The sequence below is a fragment of the Poecilia formosa genome, unplaced genomic scaffold, assembly GCF_000485575.1.
Source record: "Poecilia formosa unplaced genomic scaffold, Poecilia_formosa-5.1.2 Scaffold175, whole genome shotgun sequence".
Taxonomy (NCBI): Eukaryota; Metazoa; Chordata; class Actinopteri; order Cyprinodontiformes; family Poeciliidae; genus Poecilia; species Poecilia formosa.
In genome coordinates this window covers 1,201,419-1,229,111 of record NW_006800114.1, presented here as the reverse complement: position 1 = coordinate 1,229,111, position 27,693 = coordinate 1,201,419, and the positions used below count along the sequence as shown (strand labels likewise).

The 27,693-nt window shown below is 38.5% G+C and overlaps 1 protein-coding gene and 1 long non-coding RNA gene across 2 annotated transcripts; one reads left to right on the top strand and one right to left on the bottom strand.

Annotated features, from left to right (window-relative positions):
- Positions 1 to 532: 532 nt before the first annotated feature.
- Positions 533 to 24,026, top strand: LOC103147195 (heparan-sulfate 6-O-sulfotransferase 3-like). Its single transcript, XM_007565425.2, has 2 exons — positions 533 to 1,571; positions 22,718 to 24,026. The coding sequence occupies exons 1-2, from the start codon at positions 1,024 to 1,026 to the stop codon at positions 23,475 to 23,477; spliced, it is 1,308 nt and encodes a 435-aa protein (XP_007565487.1). The 5' UTR covers positions 533 to 1,023; the 3' UTR covers positions 23,478 to 24,026.
- Positions 19,045 to 27,693, bottom strand: LOC103147196 (uncharacterized). Its single transcript, XR_477244.2, has 4 exons — positions 27,608 to 27,693; positions 27,034 to 27,112; positions 26,488 to 26,581; positions 19,045 to 22,235 (listed from the first exon to the last, which is right to left on the bottom strand). It is a non-coding gene; the product is annotated as an uncharacterized LOC103147196 (long non-coding RNA).

Sequence of the window (27,693 nt, the reverse complement as noted above, 5' to 3'; positions counted from 1 at the left end):
ATTGACCTAATCCAGACCCTTTAAAAAGTTTTTTTCTTCTGGTATTTCACATTTTTAAATGAGCAGAAAGAAGTATGACAAAAGAATAGGATTCACTGAAGTTAAAAATGTGGGCTTAATTTACTAAGTAGGTGGTTGGTGTGACTGGATTTTTTTTATTGCATGCCATATTTTTAAATTTTTCTTTTAAAAAAAATACCCCGTAAAATGTTATGAAAATAATGTTTCCTTTTCCTACTACTTTATCCTTAAGTGCTACTTTGAGTTTGTATATTGCTTTAGATCCTGAAGTTTTGGTTGTGATCTGACAAAATATGAAAATGTTTAAATACTTTTTAAAAATAATTGTATTTTTATTAATGCAGAATATGAATTAAAAACTTATATAGAACCTACATAAGCCATCTATAGCAACAAAGGGTGATTGGTAATATGCTGGAAGAAAAACAGATCAAAGGCATTAGACCACCTTCAGTTTACTCGACAAGCAAATGTTGCGTCATTCTTTTTTATTTCTTTTAACTTCAAAAAAATATCTGTCATAAAAAAATGATAGGAAGAAAATGTGACTAAGTAAGTTCACGTTTTATTTAGAAAGTCTAAACCGGAACTCCCATTGTTGATTTTGGTGAACTTGACGTTGGACCCACCAGCTCAGATACCGATCAGCAATTGGCAGGTCAGCCGAGCACGGACGCTTGAACGCGGGGATGAATCGTTTCCGTCCCGGTTGCATTGCGAAAGACTGCCGCTGACAGTTTGTCACTTTTTAAAAGCGAAACATGTGTCATTAGCCTTCGTTGCTTTATTGACAGCGTGAAGTTTGCGGAGTGAGGTGTTCTGGTGCGGGACGAGGCCAGTCCAGTGCTGGAAGTGTTCATGTTGGGACCTCAGCTTCAGTTTCAGCTGGCGGCAGCATCGCGAGTCCAGGCTGAACGTGCAGGATGAGACCGGGGCGACAGGCGCGCGACTCGGGCATCACGTTCAGGTTTGTGCCGGTGGCGTGATTCACATACCCCCACCATGGAGGAGAAGTTCAGCAGACTCATTTTCATCCCCATTGCTGCGGTCATTTTCCTAATGATCGGCTACCAGTATGTGTGCCCGGCGGACAGCAACACCTGCCGCTTCAGAAGTGACGAGAAGGGGCTCGTCCAGCAGCGCTTGCCGGCGTTCGACTCGCTTTACTCGGAGCCGGAGGCGGACGAGGACTTCCCGGCCAAAATCACATCCAAGTTCAACTTCACGGAGCGGGACCTGGACAGGCACGTCGACTTCAACATCCGAGGGGATGATGTGATGGTGTTCCTGCACATTCAGAAGACCGGCGGGACGACTTTCGGTAGGCACCTGGTGAAAAACATCCAGCTGGAGCAGCCGTGTGACTGCATGCCTGGCCAGAGGAAGTGCACCTGCCACCGGCCAGGCAAAGCCGAGTCGTGGCTCTTCTCCCGGTTCTCCACTGGCTGGAGCTGCGGCTTGCACGCCGACTGGACGGAGCTGACGAGCTGCGTGCCGGTTGTGATGAACAAGAAGGACAAGGACAAGAAGAATGTCCAGAAGAACAAAAAGTGAGTGCACCACACTCTGATTTTCGTATTAGCCAGGCGCACAAACAATTCAGTGCGTAAGCAGCCAAATATGCAGGCATTGATCTGTCCTGTCAGTTTCAACAATTCAACAACAATTTTTTTAAAGAGTGCAAAGAAAAATTAAAAACAAGTCAAACTGTAATTTGAATGCAAAATTATGTTGCATTCATTCACTTTATCCCAGTGCAGATAGGGGTATTTAGAGGTTATTTTTGGATAATTCACTTTAAAATAATGTGACACTTTGACTTAATATCGTTTTAATTCACAATAAGAAAGTCAATTTCCAATTCTAAATTCAAACCGTTTTGAACAGTTTTGATGTTTTTTTTAGGGTAACTAGATGTTCCAATGAAGGGAGACGAGGAGAAAAAAAACTATCCTAAAATTAGCATAATAAAACAATATGTAAGTCTTACTTTCCTTTGTTCAAATTGCAACTTTCTTTATGCAACAATGACTCAGCAAAAAAAAACGAAAGAAAAAAAGGTATTTGAGACAATGTAATAAAGAAGTTGTGTGCTCAATTTTGTGCCACAAATACTTTACTATATTGAATGTACATATTCAGATTTTCTTTATGTCATTAAATGCAGTTATAGTTGTAGTTTGGAGGTATGAGAGAGTCGGAGGGGGGACTTAACTGTGACGCAATTTGTAGAGTTGTTGCTTTGCAGCAAGAAGATCCTTCTGCATGGCGATTGCATGTTCTCTCTGGGTACTCTACCTTCCTCTGATAGTTCAAAATCACCACTTTTAGATTGATTTGTCTCTTGGTCACCTTGCAATGATTAAGTGAATATGCAAAAATGGATGGATGGATATATAAGTTATTAATTAAAAATGTAAACAAAACACCCATCTGATATGTAACGGACTTTTCCCCCCTTTCATTTCTGCAATAAAAATCTCACTTTTGTCAAAATGTCCTATTTTTTATGACATTCAGTCCACCAACATCAAGAGCTGACACAGCTAAAGTAAAAAAATGAATACATAAATATAATTCTTATATTTAAACATGTCAAATCGAAAGGTAACATTAAGCAAATAAGGTTGTTTCTGGATGTCATTATTCAGCCTGAATCTTCATTATATTAGTACTTCTACAATATTGTTTTGAAGTATTTTAGACATAAAAATATCTCAGTTTCTAGCATTTCAATTGAAAAATCTGGTTTTCTTTATGTTTTTGAACGCACCAACACATGTAGATGACAACAAAATGAAAATAAAAAAGAGAAAATGAAGTAATTAGTAAAAAAAAAAAATGAAGCAATTCTCAACATTTGCCATTGGATGAAAACACAAAGCCTCCTCCTAATTCACTGTTTCATGTGAAATTTTCAGCTTCTTTATGCCAGTGAACGCACAATGATAGAAAGCTAATAGAAATAAAAAAGTAAAAACTTTTAAAAGATGTTCAAGGTTTGGCTTATTAAAATTAACAGTAGAAAATGTTAAAAATCCTTGGGGCTGGCATCGTATGGAAAAGTTGTTTCTACCTGTTGAATTAAAAGTGAGCTTATTGTTTTAAGTCGTCATTGTTTCCCCTGTAAAAAAAAACAAACACTTTGTGTCTTTGACTGTACCAACATTCAAGTAGAAATAAACATTACTGGTTAAAATTTTCCAAGTTAAACCATTTTTTTTTACCATTAGCCAACATTGAATACCCAAACTGTCTTTTTTTGGCCACCTTTAAAGATGGACTATTACTCACTAAATGAAGCTTTATGTATTATTACTATTATTATTGGGCAGGTGATATCTGTTCTTTAAACAGCAAAGCATATGTATTTTATGTTACTTCAGATAATCAGAAGCTTCACTTACCATGATAAATTATAAGTTTTTTCTGTTTGACTTGGTAGTTTTAACAGGTCTTACACAAGATTTATCTTATTTACCCTTATTGGCCACAAAAACATCAGACGACTCCAAATAAAGTCACATAACAGGAAATTGGGTGTGTGATGCCTTATTGGCAAGTATAGCCGGGTAAAAAGGTGATAAAGATGCGGCGTTAACAAGCACAGCACACGTCAGCACCGGAGAGTCGCCTCTAACGCATTCGGGGCCCAGCCAGGAGGAAAAAGGGCTCCTGCTGATCTGAAAGGTCTGTTTCAGTTTCCTGTAATTACAGCAGCAACATGGCTAATCTTAAGAGAATAAATCACTTAAGCCGACAGGGTCCTCTGAGGTGTGTGGCTTATGTGTTCGAAGCCAATTTGGCTTGCAGCTAGTTCAGAGAGCAAATCTCCATATGTTACTGAGAGCACCAGCGTGTGTCGGCGAGACCAAGGAGGGCCTTAAAGAATCCTCAGGAATCCATTTGCCCCCCTAAGTGGCAGCCGTCAGACTTAATTTAACACTTGGAAATAGTTTTGAAGAGGTGTCTTAAAAATCAACACCATGGGTGAGTCAACAGCACTCCAGCCGTCACTTGTCCATTCAGTATAATGTTGGACAAGAGGAAAACAGCAGTCATCAAAGAACAGCACTGCTGGCTGCCTTGAGTTCATGATTAAAGATGGAATCAAATGTGCATTTTATTCAGAGTCATGTTTCACAGAGCAAGTAAGTGCTCAACTGGCACATGTGGGTGTTGATAAGTGAATATTCCTCAAGACTGCTTGCATTTTGTCAATTGACAGCCTCTATATAATGTGCATCTATCAGCACAAAGTATTGGTTACATACGGAAAACGAGAGCGTATATAATTTTTCCTCATTTTCTCGAGATAAGTTATTTTCTTAATGGTTTTCTCAAGATCACTACGTAACTTCGAGTTTTTTTTGAGTTAAGGAGTTAATTTCCTGTTTTTGAGGTAATGATTTCCTAAAGGTTTTGTCGAAATAACGAGTTAATTTCCCTTTTACTCAAGATAACGAATTAATTTCCCGTTTTCTTGAGATAACGAGTTCAGATCCCAATGGTTTTCTAGAGATAATGACTTTGTTGGAACTGAGTTATTTTAGTGTTTTCTTGAGATAACGAATTAACTTTCCAATGGTTTTCTTGATATAGCAACTTCATTTCCCAATGGTTTTCCCAAGATAGTGACTTAATTTCTTGTTTTCTTGAGATAGTGAGTCAATTTCCTGTTTCTAGAGGATGGCGAGTTAATTTCCCAATGCTTTTAATGAGTTCATGACTTCATTTCCTGTTTTCCGCATGTGCTTTTTCCCCAGTTGTTTTCTCAAGATAATGAGCTAATTTCCCAATGATTTTGTTGAGATAAGGAGTTAATCTCAAGAAAACAAAGTCTGGTTTCTCAACATAAGATGTGTGCCACGGCAGAAGGCATTTGAAGGAATGAACATGAAAATGAATCAGGTTTAGTGATCAGATCAGTCATCTCGCAATCTCCAGAAAACAAAGGTTGGTTTCTCCAGATTAACTTATTATCTCAAGAAAACCATCGGGAAATGAAGTTGTTATTTTGACAAAACTATTGGGAAAAGGTATAGGTGGAAAACATCCACTCTTGGGCAATTTTGTTACAAATTCTCAATTGGATTCAGGTCTGCACTTTGACTAGGACATTCTAAAGATATAGATATGATTTGATTTGAACCATTTCATTGGTTCAGAACCATCTGCTTCTAACAGGCTTTCCTTCAGGATTGCCTTATATTTCAGATGATTTGATATTGGAGTGAAACATCCTTTATTACTGCGCCATAAGGAGTTCACAGGGCCAACTCCTCGGAGAGATTCAGCGGTTTCCTCAAGGACAGATCTCAACCTGTTTACTAGCACTTATAGTGATTCCTCCATTTACAATATGTCTGTTTTACAAAGGAGGGTGTCGAATTTGAGCCAAATGCATCATAACTCGGTCGTTTTCTGAGAAATTGCCAGGCGACCTGTGTCACAAATCTGTCGTTCTGAGTTTTGATTTCCCCGAGGATGATGCCCACTTGGTTTCCTGACTGCACAGCTTTAAAGACAGAAATGTCAAATAAGCAGTATATATATATATCTATATATATATAACGCGCATGAAAAAAAGAAAAACAATTCGGTGAAGGTTCCTGGTCTTTTAAGGTTAAGATTGCCTAGTAAGGGCCACATAGGGATGATCCGCGCTCTCACCGGGCTCTGTCGGTACTGAAAGGCTCTTTTCCTGTCACTTCAAGGTCCATCATGGATTGTGACACAGACGTAGATGGCAGCGCGGGGAATTGAGCTGAGTTTGTGCATGAGTGTGCATGTTTGCAGTCATGGTTTTTTTTTTTTTTTTTTTGGTCTCTGTAATGCTTTTTTTGGTCACCAAGTTTTCCTCTACCTGATGTTATGAGACAACTGTGAATTCAGACATTTTTCTCTCATCTTATTGCTATAGAGGTCCAAATTTTCACAATATGTTTATCTGAAAGGATACCTCATCTTATACAGGTTGCATATATAGCAAGAAGGATGCAGTCAGACGTGAACGGGAAGGAGACCGCCCACACTTGTCTTGAGGCTACATCCAGAAGGTTTTGATACAGTTTTCAAAATGAGGCTTATGGGATATCTATCAATCTATTTATATATATATGTGTATTGTGTAATATAAAACTATACTTTGATACTCTAATATGTAGTACTCAGTTGATTCCCTGTTTCTTCCTGGTAAATTATTTACACAGCATAAAGGGAAGAAGGCCTGTAAAAGCTCAGGTCTTGGAAAACTATCAAACATGAGTTGAGGGTTATGGATTTTCTGTCAAATTAAGGTTGTTTACCATCACATGGAACTTTCTAAATTTATAATATTTATAAGTTGCAATGATTTCTTAGGTTTAAGCCTATTTATGTTCTCTGGAGTAGGAGCTGATGCATATTTCAGAGCACCTGCCCTGTTCTCCATTATCCATCTCATCAGTTCAACTTCTTCAACCCTTACCAATAGTGAAAAAACATCGACAATTTATGTAAATTGGAAAGGCAGACTGAAGATACAAACAGCTCAATAAAATAAGCGGAGAAAAACTCTAAAATATTTGATTAGGGAACTTGTTAAAAATATTTTTACAAGCAATTTTAGCCTTTACCACCATTACCATTGCTAGATGTAACAGTAGCTTCTCCATGTCATTTCTAAACTGGAAATATTTCTACCTTGAGTCTTTCAAGGATTCCTACATATAGGATTCCCAACATTTTGAAATCCTACATGTGTCATGGCAGATAGTTTAAAAGCTCAAAAAGGAGAAAACTAATTTACTAATTTACTCACTTTGTTTTTGCCTTGATTGTTTTATTTCCTCTACTGCAAATGTTTGCACATCAAAACCAACTTTTATTTTCTTTATTTTCTTCTTTCTGACACTAAAGTATCTCTATCCACACAATGCTACTGTAGTACTATCTGATTTAGTAGAATAGCTACTGACTGTTCTAATCGTATGTAAAATGTATGAAGTTAAAACTTTTGGTGAATGGTCAGTTTCAGACTCCATGTAGTTCACTGTCATCACCTGCAAATTGGTCAAAAATCTACTTTTGATAGGCTGATCATTCCTGGTTTCTTCAGGCACCATGTTCACCATTAGTTTGCTTTGTTAGATATTTGTTCTAATTACTTGAAATAATAGACATTATATTTCTCCCTATAAGCTTTAGTTAACAGATTTTGTTTAACCAATTAAATAAATATATAAAAACTGAAAGAACTCTCTAAGTGTGCATAGAAAGGTGTGATTCATGAGTCTGCTAAAAGTAATTTTACTAATAAGACGTGAGACTTCTTTATATCGCCATCTGGAGTTTGCACTTGTTTACCTACAACTTCTTCAAAGACCATCTGTAAGACATTGTAGCACTTTGTGGCAATAGTTGGAAATAGAGGGCCAAGCGTTATGGTTAAGGGATGAGCAGACTGGCATTTTGTTGCACTAAACCAACAAAATGATGGAAAGTATGAGCATTTTTTTGGTCCAACGATTTAAACACAGGGGGTTGTTTCATCCCAGCTTGTCTTATAGCCAACCTCTTAAAATCTTGATGATTACCTGGGGTCAGATCAATAAACACTGCATCTATGGTTCTATTGGAATCATACTGATTAATAAAAAAAAGTTCCGCCTTCTATTTAGGGCATAAAGTGGTAAAATTCTGCATTTTCTAATGATAAAAAAGCAAAACAAGGTGAGTAAAAATGTCTTGTGTAGTATAATTCTATGCTGTAGACTTTAAACTTTATGTTTTTGTGGCCATAATGTTTCTGCGGGGCGGTTATTTAATAGACAGAAATATGCGGAGCTGTCTAAATTTGCTACTCGCTTAATTCTTCACCATCTATCAACTAATGAAATATCTGGGCCTCGGAGGGGTTCTTATGGGAGGATGACCCACAAATTCTTCACTACTCTCTTCATACTGCTTACAGAATATTAGGAGTACAAAATGTAGGACGGTATTGTTTGTCAGTGGACACATTGTTGAGCTTCAGATCAGATTTTTGACATCAGACAGACATAAGTTGTTTAAATGCAGAATCCAGTTTTCAATTTCTTAAAAAAAGTCTTAAATTCTTGCATCTAAAATTGAGGCCACAAGATGTGTTTGATTCATTCAAAATGCAGGGCGGCCTTAAATATGTAAAATTTTGTCATGGTGGGAATATTTATTCTCATTTATTGGAAAAGGGCTACGATTTCACGTGATTTTTTTAACTACTATTTTTCTTTAATATTAAAAAAAATGCTTGAAAGCTAAAATATTTCAACGTGGCAAGAAAACATAAACAGAGGTAATCCGTGAAGGGATCTTTAGGCTTTCACCTAAACTAATCTTACCGCCATCACAGGAAAAGACGAATATTTTGTACATTTGGTGTATGTTCCCGTTCCTGCTGGTCCGTTACACAGACACTCCATCTGTCTGCTTTAGAGATGCACTTTACAGTCACCTTGAAATCACCTCTCTCCTACACATCCTTCCACCACTAATGAAAGCGTGAAAAACGCAGACAACTGCTCAATGTTACATAAGTGCCTCCACGCCTGCACTGGGAATGTTCTATGTTGTGTCTTTGACAGATAAGTATGTTCTGATATGCAGGAATAACGACCAAGAACTGGAAGGGAACAAGCACCAGTGAGCTCCCTAGTTAACGAGAGCTTGTTAGATTAATGCGGTATGTGAATCTTGTTTACAGAGCACACCAACAAGCTAGTAAAGAGATTTGATTAAGAGATTTGTAACCAAGTCTTCTTTAGCTGGTGTCTTCCTTTGCTCTTTCCATCCTTTATCCATTTACATCTATCCATCTTCATGAGTTCTTTTCTTTTTCAACTTGAGAAAAAAATCTAAACTAAAACCCAGAAGAAGTGTCTTTGAATGCTAACTAATTGCTTTTGTAGGGCTTTTCTTTCAGCATGGGGTTACAGCACTCGCATCACAGCAGGTAATGTAATTGTTGTAAGACCAGACGGTAAACCTGCTTCAGTCACTGTTCTGCCACGCTTAATCTCGGCCGCAGGCCTCATATGGAGCACTTAGAAAGTGTAACCTTGTAATGAACCTCATTATTTCAGATTTCAGCTTGTACTTGTACTTTTAAAAAAAGGCACCGTACTTAAGGTTCGAGCTATTCTTCTGGTAAGAATATAATAACTGGGGTGACAACAGCACTAAAGGTTTCAGTTTTAAAATACAGAAAGATAATAAAATAAAAGTCCATCCTCTGTCACTGCATTCCAGTAATCAGAGATTGGCTCATAGGGGTAGCAGGTCAATGAGAGAATCCTGGACATCTCTCTGCCCAACTAAACTCTCCAGCTCATTCTGGCGGATACTTGGCCACAAAGGATATACTTTCTCACTAGTGCCAGGGTTTTCAACTCTAGGCTTTAATGGCTGGTGTCCTGCAACTTTTAGATTTGTCCCTCGTACAACACACTTAACTGAAATGGTTGAAGTACCTCCTTAGTGCAGTCAAGTTCTCTAGAGACCTGTTAATGACCTTATTATTTGACTCAGGTGTGTTGAAGCAGAGACATATCTAAAAGTTGCAGAACATCAGCCCTCGAGGCCCAGCGTTTAATACACTTCTTAGCAGGAGATTTTTTTCGGCATACCCAAAAAATCTCCAAAGGGAATCTTCCAAAGAAAGGAGCCCAGCAGGGCTCTAATAAGATACCTGACTAACCTCAGCTGACTTGGATGTAGTCCTTCTGGCCACCTGGTACTTGTCTGATGTTTTAGGAGTTCCAAGTACTAAATAAGCCCAAAAGTACTCCCTGTTCTGATGCTCATCTTCTATCACCACTTCTATCCGTTCTGGTTGCCAAAACAACTGGAACCAATGACCTTCAGACCAAAGGTCCTGGAAGACATACTGACCCTGTTCTCTACTCCACTAGAAAGTTACCTTTGGGTGAGCCATGCCAGGTTACTGAAGATAACCTAGAGACATGGGTTTAACTATTCTGAAGGTATACACTGTAGATCAGGTGATCTGAGCTCACCGTCACATTTGGGTTCATCAGGTCGGTAGGGCAGTCTCTCTCACCAACGAATTAAACTCTCAAGCAGGTGGTGATAAGTTGACACATCTACTCTTTCTTTAACAGAATTGTAAAGAGTCAACGCCATATGTCCAATAATAACAAACCTCAAAATAACGTTAAGGTCCAAACCCCAACAAGACTAGGTAATCTTAGCTAATGAACAGTCAAAACATTCCCTTTTGCAACTCAAAATCATAAGGAAACAATCCTCTTGCTCACCAGACAGGATTTCACAGATGCATCAGCCAGAGGTCTGCAAGAATCCCCTCATTCATCAGTCCGGCTTACCTGGACATCTATGGATTAGAAAGGAGTCCTGCACTCCTAGAGTTGGTTTTAAGAGACCAAACTGCTTGAAGAGTTTTCCCACACACACCTACCTGGCATGGCTCAACCAAAGGTGGCATTCTAAGTCCTAAGAGCCAGATTATGGTACCAGAAACAAGGATCGTCCAATCTCCACTATTGTCATCCACCCAGGTTACAAAACACCCAACCTTCCTGGAGGTGGTGGTCCCACTTGGAGACATAAATATAAAATTGTAAAAATGACTCCAGGCTAAATAAAAAACTCAATAATTGCCGACAAGAAAACTACTGGTAAATTCCTAATCAATTAAAGTGTAGATATCTAAAATTTTAGCATCTTTTTCAGACATCAGCTGAAATTTCGATCAAATCATTTGCTAAGATATTGTAAAAAGTCCTCCAAACTTTGGATGGATATTATTTACAGGTCAGATGGTCAATGTTCTTATTTCTAGTAACATTTTTATAATTTTTAAACAATAATTATCACAGTCAAAATTGTCGTTATTTTGTGGGTTAAAACACTGTAATACATCAACTTTGAGAGTAGGCAAAATTGTATTTGCTATGTATGTTCTTTAGCTTAGAGGACAAGAAGACCGCAATGACCTTTGGCAGCATTTTATTTGTTGAGCTTTTCTGAAATCATTGCTATGAACAGATTTTTTAAATTACTCTATTGTCCTCACTATTCTGATTTTGCATAGACACTTACAGGTATTCAAATAAAATAAAAAAATTTATATTGTGGATCTTGCAGGTTTTATTATCACCTTTCAACCTGAGAAGTGTATTTTTAGGTAAAGGTGAAGATGTAGATCTTTTTGAAAAGTAGGCTGACGAAGATTAAAAAGATTCAGCGTTTGGTGTGCATTCACACTCATTTTCTCACACAACCCTGGCTTACGGGTGGATTCGGGGCAAATGACGTCAGCTTTTTGCTGATAAGGTGTTGACATTTGGTGTTCCTATTTGGGCAGCGTTTTAAAGCACCAGCTTGTTAGTGCAGTCTGTTGCAACATAAAAAAATATGCAAAAAAGAAAACGCTTACCAGGTTTACTACACTTTATATGTCAAAATCATATACTTTATAGATTAATATGTAGGCTTAACAGTGTGCTAAATCCATTAACTTTTTCTGAATGAAATTACCAAAAAGTACATTTGTATGAAATATTAACCCAATAAGGATTTCTTGTATTTAGAGATTTGTTGGAATAAACTTTTGTTCTTTCTAGAAAATGAAATACATTTAATGGAACATTGTGTTTCTCTTTTCCAATAGCTAGCTTAAATGTCAGTTAGCTATACTATAAATACGCTAACTTCATAAATGCTAGAAATAGGGATGACGTTAAAGTACAAAACCCTCCAAAAAAGTCAGTCTGTGGCGTAAAATGAATTTCTTTGGAAGGTATGCCAAAAATTAAACAAAAAAAAACAAACAAAAAAAAAAGATAGGCAAAAAGGATAACCAAATTATTAAACATGGTGGTCATAGTATGAAGGAAGGAAGGAGAATATCTGCCCATCAGTTTTTAATCTTAAACTTAAGCAAAATTGCATCAAAAACAGACCAAGAACAAAAATGCTTTGGGGTGGCCTAGTCAAACTCCAGAGTTACATCCGATTGTGATAGTGCTGCAGACTTGATGGCAGTTTTTAGGACCAGAGGTGTGGATTAATATACTTGCACACAGGGCAATAATGGTGGCCTGGATAGCTTTTCCCCCAAAATAAATTACATCATTTGAAAAGTGCTTTAAAACAAACAAACTTACAAAAATAAATCTGAAATAATTAACTACAGAAATATCTGTATAATTCTAAAAATATATATATCTTGAGTGGTCAAATGGAAACAAAATATCATAGCCAATTCACTGGCTAGAGGTAATGTAACATTTTACAGCTACTAGTGTAGTACTCACCATTTATGACCAAAAATAGATTTCACAAAGACATCAAATACTAAAGTCCCCCTTTGCCAAATCTAATTTTAGTCACTTGAGAACAAAGGGACAAACAAAACCAAAAGAAGTAGAAAATAATCCTATATGCCTTGGAAATAAAAGGAAATGTAATAATACAAGTGGATGGAAACCCCTTTTTTATATGAAAATACTATAGCAGAATGACTTTGAACATGGGCATAATATAACTTCTTAGCAAGTGATCATTTTAACTTTACTGACCTTTTTCCTTGTTTATTTTATTGGATTGAATAATGTACAATTAAGAGATGTTAAGCTCTCTCCAGAGTAAGGAATGAGAGTATCTCATAATATCAGAAACAAGAATTTAAAAAAGCTGCAGATTGTCAGTAGAAAGAAGCCTTCTTGTTTAAATTGAATTTTAAAAATCTTGTTTAAAGACGTAATCCTATGACGAAATATGGGACAAGACTGAAGACACTTATCAAATAAACCCAACAAGAGAAACTCCTTGCAGCACACAGCGATGTCAGAGATATTCAGAGGATCTTGGTAATCTCCACACTTCTTGCTGGGATTAGGGGCAGTCTAAGAAAGGTTTTATAATGCTTCGAAGGAAGGGGGGAGGAGGAACGAAGAGTGCTAATCCAGGCGTCCGGATTTGCATTTTGAACTCGCGGACTGGGACTGCAGAACGTTTTGTGGATCAGACATCGCAGGCGACCAAATCTGTGCTAGACATTCTATAAAGAAAACTAGGCAATTACCCTTAAAGCATACAGTACCGTTAGTTTTTATGTTGCGTCACATTACAGCTACAATACAGTCCACTCAGATTGGATAGAGAGCATCTGTTAATTATTCATTAGTGTTGGAGATTTGAAAACTGGATTTAGGTCTGGACTTCATTAAAATGCACTGATCAAAACCAAAGATTTTCAAACTTTTCATACTGTGTAGAACCCAAGCTTAAAGTAATCAAGGGCCATTATTTTCTCCATTCTTGTGTTTTTTACATGAGAATACTTTGTTGTAAAGCATGCAGCTAATTATTGTAGGGTTAAGGATTTTTGCCTTGATTGAAGAAAGGTCTTGAGTTTTTAGGTCATTTTTTTTATTATGCTGGTTTAAAAACATTTTTAAGCTATTCCCAACAACAAAAAGAACTTTCCTTGTCATGTTTTAGGACAGTGACCTTAAAAGGGGAAGAAATGAAACATCGCTAACTAAGGAAAAATACTGTGCAGTATCCAACCTTTTTCCATTCATGTGAATTCATCATTATTGTCAGGAAGTGGGTTTGAGGTGGTGAGGAGAGACACAGGCTGAACCCAGGTTGTAGTGAAAATGATGTGATTTAATGAAGGAAGCTCAAAACAGTCCAGGATGACAGGCAGCACGGCAGAGAGGTTAGCATTAGCAATTACCGGTAGCCACTGATGACACTGAAGACTGAATAGGAGAGCTAAGCTTCACCAGGACCATCCAGTTCAACTGGCCAGCACACAACAGACAAAACTGACATTAGACAAGGACCCGACAAGAGACAAAGACAACAGGTGGACTTAAATACACAGGGAGGGTGATCAGGGAATGAGACACACCTGGGGAGCAATCAACAGGGAAGACAGGACAGGAACAGGTCTAAACACAGGAAACCTCAAAAATAACTACACAGAAAACACAGAACATAACAATTATAAAGCAAATCTTAAAAAAAAAATGACAAAGTGTCCATTTGCATCAGCTTCATTTGCTTGAGGGCAACCACAATTAGATTTTTTATTTATTTTTTTTTTTTACATTAAAAATGCTGAAAACCATTTATTATTTTCCTTTCACTTAAACCACACTACCTTGTGTTGGTCTGCCACAAAAATTCCCAAAACAATACATGAAGGTTTGTTAAAGTTTTCTGAAAAAGTCAGAAACATACTTTTTAACAGTAAAGTCAGAATTTTGAGTTTAATGTCAGAATTCTGAAAAAAAGAATAAATACATTTTCCAGTGGCCTAATCCTCTTAAGTAGTGTGTTGATGTAATGTTACAAAACGGGAAGATGCTTAAGGGACATGAAAATATTTTTGATGCATTGTTGGTTTTGCTTTCATTTACTGAGGTAAAATACTTAGGAATGTCAAAATATGACGAGGGAAAGAGGGAAATACACATATAGAAGATGTTAAAGGTGAATAATCAGTGATAGAAGCAGCGTTCACACGTTTCAAACAAGCGGCCTGCCTTCCTGCAGTTTGTGTGTGGGTGGATGTGACCTTTGCAGTGTACAGTCTCCCGTTTATTCTTCCTATATCTACATGAACCTCGAGCACCAGCTGACACCTCACCAAGCCGTAAAAGATTAAGATACCAAGCAAAGGTTAAAGCTAAGTCGCCGAAGCGAGTAAAGCTTCACGCTGCCGATTGTTTTTAGCAGAGGGCGTCTTCGATGCTGTGCATACCGTGGGCGTGCTTTTTTGACAACCAAATGAAAGAAAGCCACCAGAAAAATTCTCGGTTTTACAAATGAAGATGAAGATTTTCAGTCGCCTGGTTTTCAGCTTTAAAATAAAACAAATAAAAAGCATCTCGGTGCTTTAGGTTGCCCAGACGTCGTGTCTTTCCGGAGGTGTTCCCTTCTTGAGTTCCTTCGCTTTTTTACGCCAGCATCCCCGGGGCGTTTGCTTTTATGGCCTGAAATAGCATCTCGTTTATGGGACTGGCAAGGATCGCCGTGCGGCTTCGGTCCCCTTTCTCATCAGCGCTCTCCCAATAAATCTGGATTTCTCTACACGTTACCACGCAGTGCTTCCTGCTGACATTTCATACAGCTGGGTTATGTTTTAGAAAAAAGTGTGCTATTGATTAAGGATAAAAGAAAGTCTGCTATGCTGTGTGTTAGTTTGTCAGTAAGCCTGCTGTGCACAGATGGGGATGGGGATCGTTCTGCCTGTACTTGTCACAGGAAAATTAAATTACTCCATTAAAGAAATTAGACAAGTGAAAATGGATCTCGCTTGACCTGTTGGTCCGAAGACTGATGCCAGAAGACTTCATCCGTCTCTGTCCAGTTCAGAAGCATCAGTTAGGCATTTTCCTGTCATATGTTTTTACATAAAATGTGCTGGATTTGGTGTCCAAGTTTCATGTATACACTTGAAACAAGGTCTTTACTATGGGAGAGGATTTGTTTTCTCAAAATGATGCCAGAATTCGGAGAGTAAAGTAAATTCTGAAGAAAAAAAAAGGCAAAATTCTGAGAAAAAGTGAGAATTCAGACTTTTTTGAAAATAAAAAAATAAAAATAAAAAACTTGAACATTTCTGAGCTTGAAAAGTCGAAAATTTGTCAGGAAAATACTCAAATTTTCAGAATAATCTCAAATTTTCTGAGCTCGTAAAGTCAAAAATCTTTAACTTTTGGAAATTCCTTGAGTTTCAAAAAGAGAACATTTTCGACTTTTGGAGCTCAGAAATTTCCGAGTTTTTTCTAGAAGATTTCTGAAATTCTAAAAGATTTTGAGGGGGGTTTTTTGGTGGAAAATTTACCATCTGCAATGGCTTTAATAAGCCATCATACTTTATAGTACAGAATGAATGAGAGAAATATGCAGAGGTGCAGCAAATTGAAGAATCGGAGCAATAAAGTCTTCATTTCTGATCGTTTCTCAGCTGTGCGGTAATAAAATCCAACTACAATCAGTCAATATATTTCAAGCTGAAATCCACATACTTGTTTCACAGCTCTGTGTCGGCATTGGGAGCTACGACCATCTGCTCATGTGGGCTTACTTTGTCCCACCACTGAGATATTTCAGTTTTTAATGGACCTAGTTCATTTAATTTACCCTGCTCTGTCAGCAGACTGACTGAAAGCATCTTATATGTGAAGGAAATGGTCACTAGGCAAACATTACCTAAGCTTTCACTGTTTAAAGCTCTGGCTATCTCAGTCTGGGCCTTGAGATGTGCAAACATGGCAGATTACTGATTGAAAGAGCTTGAAAAGTGGATACTTGATGCATAGAACTCATTGAATAAGGATGAGGTTGAGTCATTGCAATTAAGCTATTTTTCAGAACCCTTCCCCACACCCCTAATTGAGAAGAAACGTGACGTGTTTTCATGCATTTCAAAGGCCAAAATAAATCGGATTGTTGTCGATCCACATAGTTTTTCTGCGGACTGCGTCTTCGGCAGTATAAATAGTTTCCATCAAGGCTTTTATCGTGAGCCTGATGGTGTCCTTGATGGCAGTGAGTGAATTAACAAGGCAGATATTGATCTGCTGCTGTGAGTTTCCTCTGTAGCTTTTTTTTTTTTTTTTGATGGTGATTTAGAGAGCGAGGGAGAGACAATCAGTGAGAGTCAGAGAGAAAGCGATCGATAGTGTTTGCAGCTTTGCTGTGTGGAGAAAGGTGACGGGCTACTGACGAGGCGTTCGATGGATCGCTAGCAAAATGCGACCAGTTGATTTAACCTTGCATTTGGGAACGCTTGGGCATGATCTCACTGACACTGTGATGTTTTGACAGACAATGCACTCTGTGACAGTCGCTCCACTGTCTGCTACGTTCAAGCAAGTCTCGCTTGGAAGGTTGATTTCAGAGGTTTCTAAAAATGCATGTTGGATTGGTCTCAGCCTTCTTTGAGACAGCCAAAGAGATGCTGAAAAGCTCTCAACTGACTGAAAAAAACCTAAAGCAAGACTTCAGCTTCCATAGTAAAGCTCATACTAAACAACAACAACTTAACTCAATACTGATTCTAAGCACTAGAAAAGTAATCTCCATCTTGATAAGAACAGTAAAAACAAACAAAAGGAGCTTTTGTTCTGTGGAGCAAAGAAACAAAACTAGACTTTTAGGTCCAATGGATCAGCAGTTTGTCTACAGGGAGAACAACGAAGCATCTGCAAAGACAACACCTTGCTTTCAGTGTCGCATGATGAGACTTTGGGGCCTCTTTGGTTCCTCTGGCACTGAAAACCAGCTGGGTGTGTATGGGAAGATGGATTCAATTAGATATCAGGATGTTCTAGGTGAAAATGTCCTGGTATCTGTGAGGGAGTTGAGTTTTGAACAATGATCCCAAAATGTAAACTAAACTTTAAAAAGCATGGAGAAGAAGTTCTGGAAGAAACTGGAGTGTCCATCATAGATGAACTTCATTCAAAAAAAATTATAATATATATAGAAATAAGTGGTTTCAGGAAACATTCAAGAATATGTATGGAAAGAATATGTAGACTCTACAATCCACTGACAGAACCTTAATCCAGCATGGCTGTTTGTCCCAATCTGCAAGAGGAAGCCTGAGGAAAACCCCCAATTTTCTATGATACGTGAGATAAAATGTTCGATCAAAGGGGGCATCTTGGGTAACCCCAGCCTTGCATCCAAGAGGAATTACTCTTGACCTTCCTAATATGACCCCGCCGCTGTCCCTGACAAGAGTAACTAGAGAGCTTTGACATTTGCTGCTCTTTGTCAATAGGTCACGATGAAAGCGAAGAAGCAAAAAGGCAGGTTTGCATGGACACTTATCGATCGACCTGTCTTGTGGTTTAGCTGTTACAGATAGCTGATAGGCAGGGGGGGAGGGGAAAAAAGTGAGCTGTTCTCATGGAAGCACAACAAAGGCCTCTACGGTGAGGAGCTCATGTTGGTCCGTCTATCCATCGCTTTCCAATCTACTCCGCTAAGATGGCATAGTAATTCACTTAGTTCCCACTGTGGGCTGCTATTATCTATGGGTGGTGTGTCTGTCAGAGGGTGCGTGTTGTACCGTGCCATCACCACATCACTCGTTTAAGTATATATCACCGCTGATTGATATCTTCTGTCTGGCTCTAATTGCTAAATTGTCGACCTTTGAAGCTGCTTGGCTCTGTGCTCTTGACTCGGTGTCTTTGCTGCTTTCTCAATCACATTTCTGCTAAGCCGTGAAGTGAAATCATTAGACGTACACGACTAATGATCTCTTTACATCTAATACACAGCAGATTTATAATGACGGCTTAAACTGATGATACTCATTGCATATTAATGCAGTGCATCGCTGATAGAGTCCAAAATTACCGGGCTTTCTTAACTGTAAGTCTGAGTGTATTACCCCAAAGAAATTGATTTTTTTTCTTTTCACTTTTGCAACCCACAGTACTTTAATTTTGTTTGGTGGTATCAGAGTAAGAAATCTAAGCCACGCATTTCTCATTTTTTGACTTCTAAAACGTAAGAAATTTTGCATTATATTCTTTTCTGCTTTAAAAACCTTTTAAGACACACAGGGAATCGGAGAAACCTGCACCTTGCAGACAAACTGGCAGACAAAGCCAGTCAAGGAATTACTAACCAAGAAAGAATGAACCAGATAAAGGGCAGCTGTATACACAAGAGGGATGATAGGGGATCTGGAGCAGATGTTCTGATGGGAGTGGAAATTAGGTGATGTGGAAAGGTGGCAACACATTTGGGACTTCTGCTGTACAAGAAAAAGAGAAGTCCTAAATAAGGAAAGGCATTGGAGACATTGTAAAGAAGTGAATTCTTATGATTAAAGCTGCTTGTGTAACCAATAGTGGCAGATAAGTCTGTCACAATAAGCAATAAAACTATATCATGATCAATTAAAACAAGCTCAATCATTTCCATGTGCATGATTGTTTATTTTGTTTTGCTCTCTTTCTGCCAAAGACTGAGTGAGAAAAGCTTTGGTCTGGTTTATTGGTCTCAACTGGTGCTTTTTTTTGAAGGCCAGTTTTCTTACAGAGACTTCAGTATCCATTTTATTTATTATTTTACTTATTTATTTTGGATATTTAAAATATCTTCCAGTTCCACTGTTAAGTTTGTTTGAAATTAAGAGTCTATTTCTATTTAAGAGGGTGTACTTGCATTATTATGCAATTGCCATTAGATTACTTGAAAATTATCTCAAAATGACAATATCACTTATCGCAATAATTCCTGGGACAGTTTATCGTCCACCAAAATGCGCTATTGTGACGGAACGGTTCATAGAATCATGTTTAGTTTGGTAATGTTTTTTGTTCTGCTTATCTTTTGCATTCTTCCTTTCTGGTTTTAAAGTAATAGCTTTAAATTCAGTGCAGTAAAGTCGTCTTGTGGTGGAAAGAAAGCATGATAAGTACGTGCCGATGAAAACAAAACCGAGTATTTTTACAACAGCAATTTGTATGTGAATTTTTATACCACAATGTCAGGAAACTGTTGTCCTCAGCAAGACTCCAGCTCATTTCAGTTGGGAGGGAGCAAACGAGAAGAACATTTTATGCAGATAACAGGAAGGCTAAATAGGAAAGTAGTAAATTAAATACCGTTTTTACAGAATCACAAGATAGTGGCCTTGAAAGCAAAATAAAATCAGCTCAAGATAGATTCGGCAGAAAAATTCTGGAGCATAATTCAGTGTAAAATAGTCTGAATTTGTTTTAACTCAGTGGTAAGGTAATTCAACAAGTGCAGTGAACCATGTCGAACACACAGCTCCAGGACATCCATGACAAACAGAAGTTTGAGTCCTACTGTGGGGGATTTTTCCAGCTTTGCTGACAAAAACTGTAACTCAAACACTTCCCAAGGTGAAATGTGCCACTGTGTTTGTCTTGGCCCACCCTTCGCTCAGCAGCAGTCCAAACTCAGCCTTGACCAATCAGGAACACACATGGGCTAATAAACGTGGTAAATACTGTGCCCAAAACAGTCCGCTGGGTTTTTCCAACAAGCGACGAAATGCAGTGTAGCACCTCCTAAGACGTATTCCCTCCACAAACCCCCTACTGCAAAAGGCAGCACACCTTTTTTTATTGTGTGGCTAATGAAAACATTAACAACTAATGAAAAAAGAAAAATCTGTCTGAATTTTCCAGCAAATGGACAGATTTATGTGTTTTTCTTAGGTAGTGTAGAAGCTGTAAAATCTTTGAAAATAGCCAAACAACAATAAAAAAGTCGTTTGGGGCGCAACTGATGATTGCTTGAGTGCCGCCCTGGGTGGAGGGTTTGGTATTTATCTCCATCCATCTTCCTATCAACTCTGATCAGGTTTCCTGTCCCCACTGAAGAAAAGCAGAACGAGGCACCGGTCGCTATCTTTCACTGCTGGTCTGTGTTTCCAAAGAGCTCAGTTCTCGTCTGAGCAGAATGTCTTCATGGCAAACCTTCTACTTATGTTTCTTTAAATAGCAATGTCTTTTAATTATGTATTAATTCAGCATAGGTAAAACATGATGTAGCTAAATGTAAAAAAAAAAAAAGTTCAGCTGGTGATTCTTGCCAGCTGTTATATGTAATGGAATTCAACTTGTTAAACTGAGGATTTTTTTGCAGATAGATTTTTCAGATGAGCTCTTTGTGCTGCGGTTAACTGGAGGTTTGGAGGTATTAAACTGCGGAGTAAAAAAAAAAAAAAGAAAAAGTCCGGCTTTTGCTTTGAGCTTTTATATTTTTTTTTTCAGCGTGACATCAGGTCACAGTGATCTGCACGCACTGGATGACCATATTCAATTTAGCTTTTATCTATGTAGCTTCCCTTCAGCAAGAAAAAAAAAAAAAGAAAAAAAAAGTTAAATTATTGAATTTTCTCCAGCCCACCCCCACCTTGCTTATTCAGCCACCTCACTTTCATGGTAGTTATCAGCGAATCAATAGATAAAAGGAAAAAAATAAATAAAAGCCGTGTTTGTCAGTTGAAAGGTTCCCTTGCAGCTAGGTTACAGCAATTTTTAAAGTGCTGTTTGTGGCAGATCGGACTGATTCGAAAACAGGAAAGGAAAAGAAAACTCATTACTGGTGGTAGGAAGGGGCAAATTGATGTGACAAAAACAAGAATAATTCCACATTTGTAGGATATTAAATTGTATGCACGCTTGGCTTGCGTTTGTTTCTGTGTCATTATTCTCTAACATCCTCAGACGCACTCTGTAATGTTTTTTCATTTAAACTCTAATCAGAATTTCTGTGCACTCCTCGTGCTCTCACCTCTGAGGTATTTCTTCCCACTCATGTTTCTTTTTCAAACTGCAGCAGGATATGAGAAATTTAATGTATAGTTTCATCCTCCTTCGCTCTGCTGAAAAGTGTCTAACAGTGTTTTTTTTTTTTATTTTAATTTTTTTTTTTATTCCCAGACATTTTTCATCAACCTTAGGATTGCACTGCACACATAGAAATTGTCTCCTTTTAATACCGTGCGCTGATGTAATTTGAAATTTGATGGAAATGAGGAACGCAGTCTTGCAAAGGTTAATAAATATAAGCAAAATCCAATGTCATGAACGGCCTTCAGAAGTCAGCTAATTAGTGAAAAAAAATGACACCCATCTGGAACAACACTGACACTCTACAAAAATGCAACATAAACCTCCCAGATTGGACATAACAGATTAATTGCACAATATGATTGACACCATCAGCAAGTGGGATGGAGGGTCTTTGGGTTTGTCCTGTGAGGACAATGTCCTAGTTGGGAGGGGGGGTGTCTGGGTTTGGGGCATCTGGGGCTTGGGTTATTAGAGAGTCACCCCCTGGGGCTGTGGTTCCTGCCTGAGTGGGGTTTAGAAAGGTGACTTTCTGGCAGTTGCATCTGGTGCCTTTTGGAGAGTCTGTGCTGGCAGACATAGGTTACCGGTCTACAATGAGACCCTAGGTAGGTCTGGGATCCTGGGGGCAAGTTGTCCTTGGTGTGGATTCGTGGCTGGGCCTGAGCTGCTTGAGTCCTGTGGGAATTAGTCACAGGAGGTTTTGGCCGGTGCCTGGCCTTGGCCCAGGTATCTCCATTGCTAGAACTTGGGGCCTCTTGGAGAAGGTTTTTTGCCAACTCTTTGCAGATGTGTTCTTCTTTAGGGAGTGTATTCTGCCATTAGGGAAGGGATCTGCAAGAGGGCAAAATCAGTCTGGGTGTCTAATGCCTTATGTGTTCTCGGAATTGACTGATTTGTTTATGCTGAAGTGACAAAGGCGATCAGCTCATTCTACACCATTAAAATGAAAAGGAGAATCGCAATAAGATGAAGGTATGTAAAAGTTTGAGCAACAAATAATCCCGATGGATTTAGGATGAAAGGAAGGATGGACACTTTCTCTTCAAAAGGCTTAGTTAACACAATTACCAGCAAATGTTGCCGCAACTGTACAAGACTTTTGGATCAATGTCGTTTAGATAGTGCCAAAGTTTAGCAGAAATGTTTCATGCCCAACAAATCACACCAGCTGTCAGTTACTGTGGTGAAAGTCATGACTTGAGTCTCCAGTATGTCCAAACTTTACAGGTAGCCGACTGACAAATCAAACGTATTCCTCAGCTTGTACTGAATTAATCCAAGCGTGCTTATCTTGTGCATCTCTGTCTTTACAGGAATTTCTACTACATCACTATGCTACGTGATCCTGTGTCACGCTACCTCAGTGAGTGGAAGCACGTACAGCGTGGAGCTACTTGGAAAACAGCCCTCCACATGTGTGATGGCCGCCCTCCCACTCAGGATGAGCTTCCCGCTTGCTACAGCGGGGAAGACTGGACTGGTGTGCCGCTCACAGACTTTATGAACTGTCCCTCGAATTTGGCCAACAACCGTCAAGTGCGCATGCTGGCTGACCTGAGTTTGGTGGGGTGCTACAACATGTCCTCCATGAGTGAGCTGGAGCGAGGCCGCGTGCTGCTCGCCAGCGCTAAGGCGAACCTGCGCAACATGGCCTTCTTTGGCTTGACGGAGTTCCAGCGCAAGACGCAGTACCTGTTCGAGAGAACTTTTGGGCTGCGCTTCATTCGGGCCTTCACCCAGATCAACAGCACGCGCGCTGCGAGCGTGGGGATAAGCGAAAAGGTGCGGTGGCGCATTGAGGGGCTCAACGCCTTGGACGTAGAGCTGTACGAGTACGCCAAGGAGCTGTTCCTGCGGCGTTACCAGGATAACCGGCAGAGGCAGCACCAGGAGGAGCGGATCAGGAGGCGGCAGGAGAGGCAACAGAGGCAGCGGCTGCACAGGAACTATCTGGTTGAGCTGCTAAGACTGGGAGGTGGAGGAGTGGAGGAAGAGGAAGAAGAAGAGGAGGTGAAAGTGCTAGAAGAGGTAGTCACCACTGAGGATTACAGTAGCCAGGTGGTGCGATGGTGAGGAGCCAGAACATCACAGCACTGACTGACTGCGGATGAATTTCATCGTTTCCTGTGACTCAGCCGGGACCTCTCACCCTTCACAGGCTTAAGGCGTCAGACTGCCGAAAGGTGTCTTAATATTTACGATGGATGTATTTGCTATAGCAACATGAACATTTTGTATTTATATTTTTTTTCTTATGGCTAAATTTTGGCACTGCAATAGTGGAAAATGTGTTTATTTATTCAGTTGCAAGTGCTTTGAATGTTCTCCAGGTGGTGAAAATATTCTTCATGTTGCGCAATAAAAAAAAATACAAGGATATGAAAATATGTATAATATAAGAGAGGCCTATTTATTATTATATTTCCTAAATGATGACTGGGTCCTTGATGTCCTGTTTGTTATTTAGCTCTATGTTGAAATCTTGTGACTCTGTGGTGTTTGGCTTTATAAGAGTATCAAAGCACAAACTTGGCAAACTGCAGTGTGTTTTCTTCTTTCTGACTGAACTGATGAAACAAACTGTTACAAATGAACCAATAAAATTGGTGTAACAAGTTGATTTCATTTTATTTGACTAGATTCTTATGATTTTTTCTTAGAAGAAGTGACACAAATTTAACAGCTATTGCGCACATTTCCCTACACAACTGGAAAAAATCTGAAGTAGAAAATAAAGAGTATGAGGAACTACTTATAATCCCAAACTTTCTTTCCTTCCTTCCTTCCTTCCTTGCTTCATCTTTGTGTTCTTCCTTTCTATGTTTGAGGCATTCCTTTCTTTTCCTTGTGTCCTTCCAAGTTATATCTACCATAACATCTTGGTTATTACATTTACAATAATGCTAAACAATTTTTTTTTACAAAAAAGCTATACAATCTGGGCCTGCTTCAGGAAAATTAATCGCCCACAAAACCAACAACTAGTTGTGCCGTCATGCGTAGCAACAGCTATCATCAAGCATTTCCAATAACACTCAATGAGGTCCTTCAGCTTCTGCACAGTCACTGTTTCATGTTTTTAACCATCACAAACTTATCAAAACGGCCAAAACTTAGAGAAACGTATTAGCCAGCAACAAGCAACCTGTGGGGGAGGAGTCCCACTACATACACTATACTTTAGACAACTGAAGAAAACGGCAGTAACTCCAGCATTTATTAGGATTTAAAATGTAATGAAGGAAATCTTGTAGTTCCGGTACCAAAACCTCAGAATGTCATTAACCCTGTTAACTGCCCTGTGCCTAATACCTAATTTACCTGCCTAATACCTAACTTACCAAATTTCCATTATTTAGATCATTTGCTTGGCCTTTCATTGTTAGAGCTAAACAAAAAAATAATTAGTTTGTTATTAGGGATTTACCTTTGCTGACTGCCTGAGGATTAGGATGCTCAGCACTGTTAGCATTAGCACTGCTGCTAATGCTAACAGTGCTAAACAAGCTGAAGCTGGATACAGACTCAAGTTCTTGGTCCACACATACATTTTTGGTAAACTTTAATGATATTGGTATGTTAAATCACAATACAACCCATAGCAACCTTACTATTCTCTGCATGACACTTCCTATGACCAATTTCGAACAGCTAATGGCTAACTGAACCAACATATTGTGACCTACGTGTTTAGAGCAGAAGATGGCAACATTGATATTTTTGGCAGGATTTAACTCAACATAGGAGAAAACTACATTTACAGACTAACGTGCTTCATTAAATTTCATGTATAACATTTAATATGCTCGAAAAATGTTTTTTTTTGTTTTTTTTTAGTATAAGAGTGAAGGTAATTTCCCACTGGAAACTGGTTCAATAAAAACACGCAGCGTCCTGTGCTGGTAATTTGTACCTGATGGACTCTCCAGCACACGTTTTTTCTTCCACACTATAAAATCTTCACACTTCTTCCCCCATTCACGCACAGATGATGAGTTTTTTTCCTTTTTTTTTTTTACCCATGAAGAAGAGGAGAGCAGTAGGCCTGAAAGACAAGCTGTCAGAGCCACTTCGAGCACTCTTACATCACACTGACAGAACATTGGTATTTGTACCATTAGGCCATTGATCACTGGGCTCTTTGCTTCCAAATTGATCATTTAAACTTCAATTGGCCGTGACTCTGCCGCAGCAGAAAATAGAAGAAGCTTAAGGCTTTTTATTTTTTCTTCCCCACTGCAATCTGAGAACCGTGCAGCTCGACGGACGCTCCATTTTCGCTCAAGTAGAAAAACAATCAGGTTTTGCAAATTTCCACAGACAGCAAACCTTTAAAAGTTAGGTGCTGGGGCGATTGCTTAAAATTAATATCCTGGCGCCGGCGTCTGCAATACGCACTTCCTGACGGCTCCGTGATGCGCTCCAGAGGAGGAAAAAAGTGTAACGTCGAGATCAATTTGGAGGCAAAAACAGAATATCCACAGACTAAAATAGCTTTTCCATTCCCGGCTGTCGACTCTACCTGCACAGCGTGCAGGAGAGAAACATTTTACAAATCCATAATAACAAGCCTCATTTCTACTGCGTGCACCTGCCCACTGAAGATGGGAATCTTAAAAACCCAAATTCATACAAAGGAAACCACATCCGGATGAATTATTGGCTGGAAAACCAGCTTGTCTTTTAGAGAGATACAAACCCACTTAACACGTTAAAGAATATTGCAACAAATTGCAACATATTTAAATCATTTCCTAGATTTTGAGTAAAATGTGACAAACTTCCACAGGAAATATAGCTTACCATTTCTGGACAAAATTAATTTATTTGAAATACTAAGACAAATGTGATTACAGTCAAACTTACCCAAACTCCCAGCAATATTAAACATGCACTTATTTCATATCTAGAGACATTTATGTGTAATCATTTCATAATCATTAAAGGATTTAATTAGCCAAATGCTTTTTCCAACATGCTTGCCAAGCATTTTTCAGAACAAACTTGTGAGCATTTGTTACCACGAGATCATATTTAACTGTGTTTATATAGCATTATGTAATTTTAAAAAGCTTTAACTTACCTTACGTCTACTGAGGAGCTGGTCTGTTTATTCAATTAGACGTAGTTTCAAACTCATGGCAGCAACTTCTCCCTATGTTGATTGTTTTAAGAGGCTGAAACAGTCAGTACAAGCAAAATAGACGTCATGTGAAACACTATAAAATGTATTCATTTATTTCCAATCAGACAGACCTTATTGTTATATTTAATGTGGTCTTTCCCAGTAGTCTTCTAGGTTTAACTCTCATCTAAAGATTATTTGCATACCATAAATGAAGGGACAAACCAGTGTCTCCTTAACTCATAATATGCAGTCTAACTTTTCTTGCTAACAACTTTGAGCAATCAATGTAAATATTCTGCACCGAGATGTCTGGGCATACCTCCAGAAGCCTAACTGAATTAAGTGTCCTTCATCAGTATGAAATTTTTCATCTGTTACTAGATGAGATGAAGGATTTGGAATGATAATTCTAAAATGTCTCGATACGAAATCTAAACCATGTTTTTGACATTTGAAGTGCAAACTTTTCACAAATTTATGGATAGTGAGACTGGAACCCACCTTAAGATCCACATAGAAGAAAGCGCCGTGGGTGGTTAGTCCAATCACCGTCACTTCCTGAATGAGCAAATCAAGCTGCCTTTAATAACAGGAAAGGGGAGATTATCAACATCCTACATATAATATATAAAAATTGTACACAACAAATTACAAAAATGCCAAACAGAAACCGTCATTTTTGGTTAAACTTTCTTTCCAAAAACCGATTAACACATTCTCTCAATATGTACGAAAAACTTCTAATTTTTTAATCCTTCTGAAATGTTTGTATCACGTGACTTTATCACTTAGCGATTTAAAATTCGAAATAATTATTCACTGTTTTATACAGACATTTAATTTCCAATTTTTTTTTTTTTAAAAAGTATCTATATTGTTTTATAGTAGTTCCCGGAAGTTCTGGAACCAAAAACAAAAAATTAAACGTAGTTAGCGGTGACTAACTTACCAGCCAAATTGTTAAAGTTTTGTAATTTATACTTTGGCTTTAAAGTGTCAGCTATTAAATACAAACACTAAGACATGAAAACAGCTCTACCGTTGTGAATAAAATAATTTTTTCTGGATAAATTACATCCGCCGGTCTTCTCTGGTAGCAGGCAAATCTCGTCCTCAAACACCACGCGCAGATCCTTCATCAACTTGACTACTGGCGCTAGC

Coding starts and splice junctions, on each gene's coding strand:
- LOC103147195 (XM_007565425.2), top strand. CDS start 1,024: ATGGAGGAGAAGTTCAGCAGACTCATTTTCATCCCCATTGCTGCGGTC. Junction 1,572..22,717: donor AATGTCCAGAAGAACAAAAA/GTGAGTGCACCA, acceptor CTGTCTTTACAG/GAATTTCTACTACATCACTA.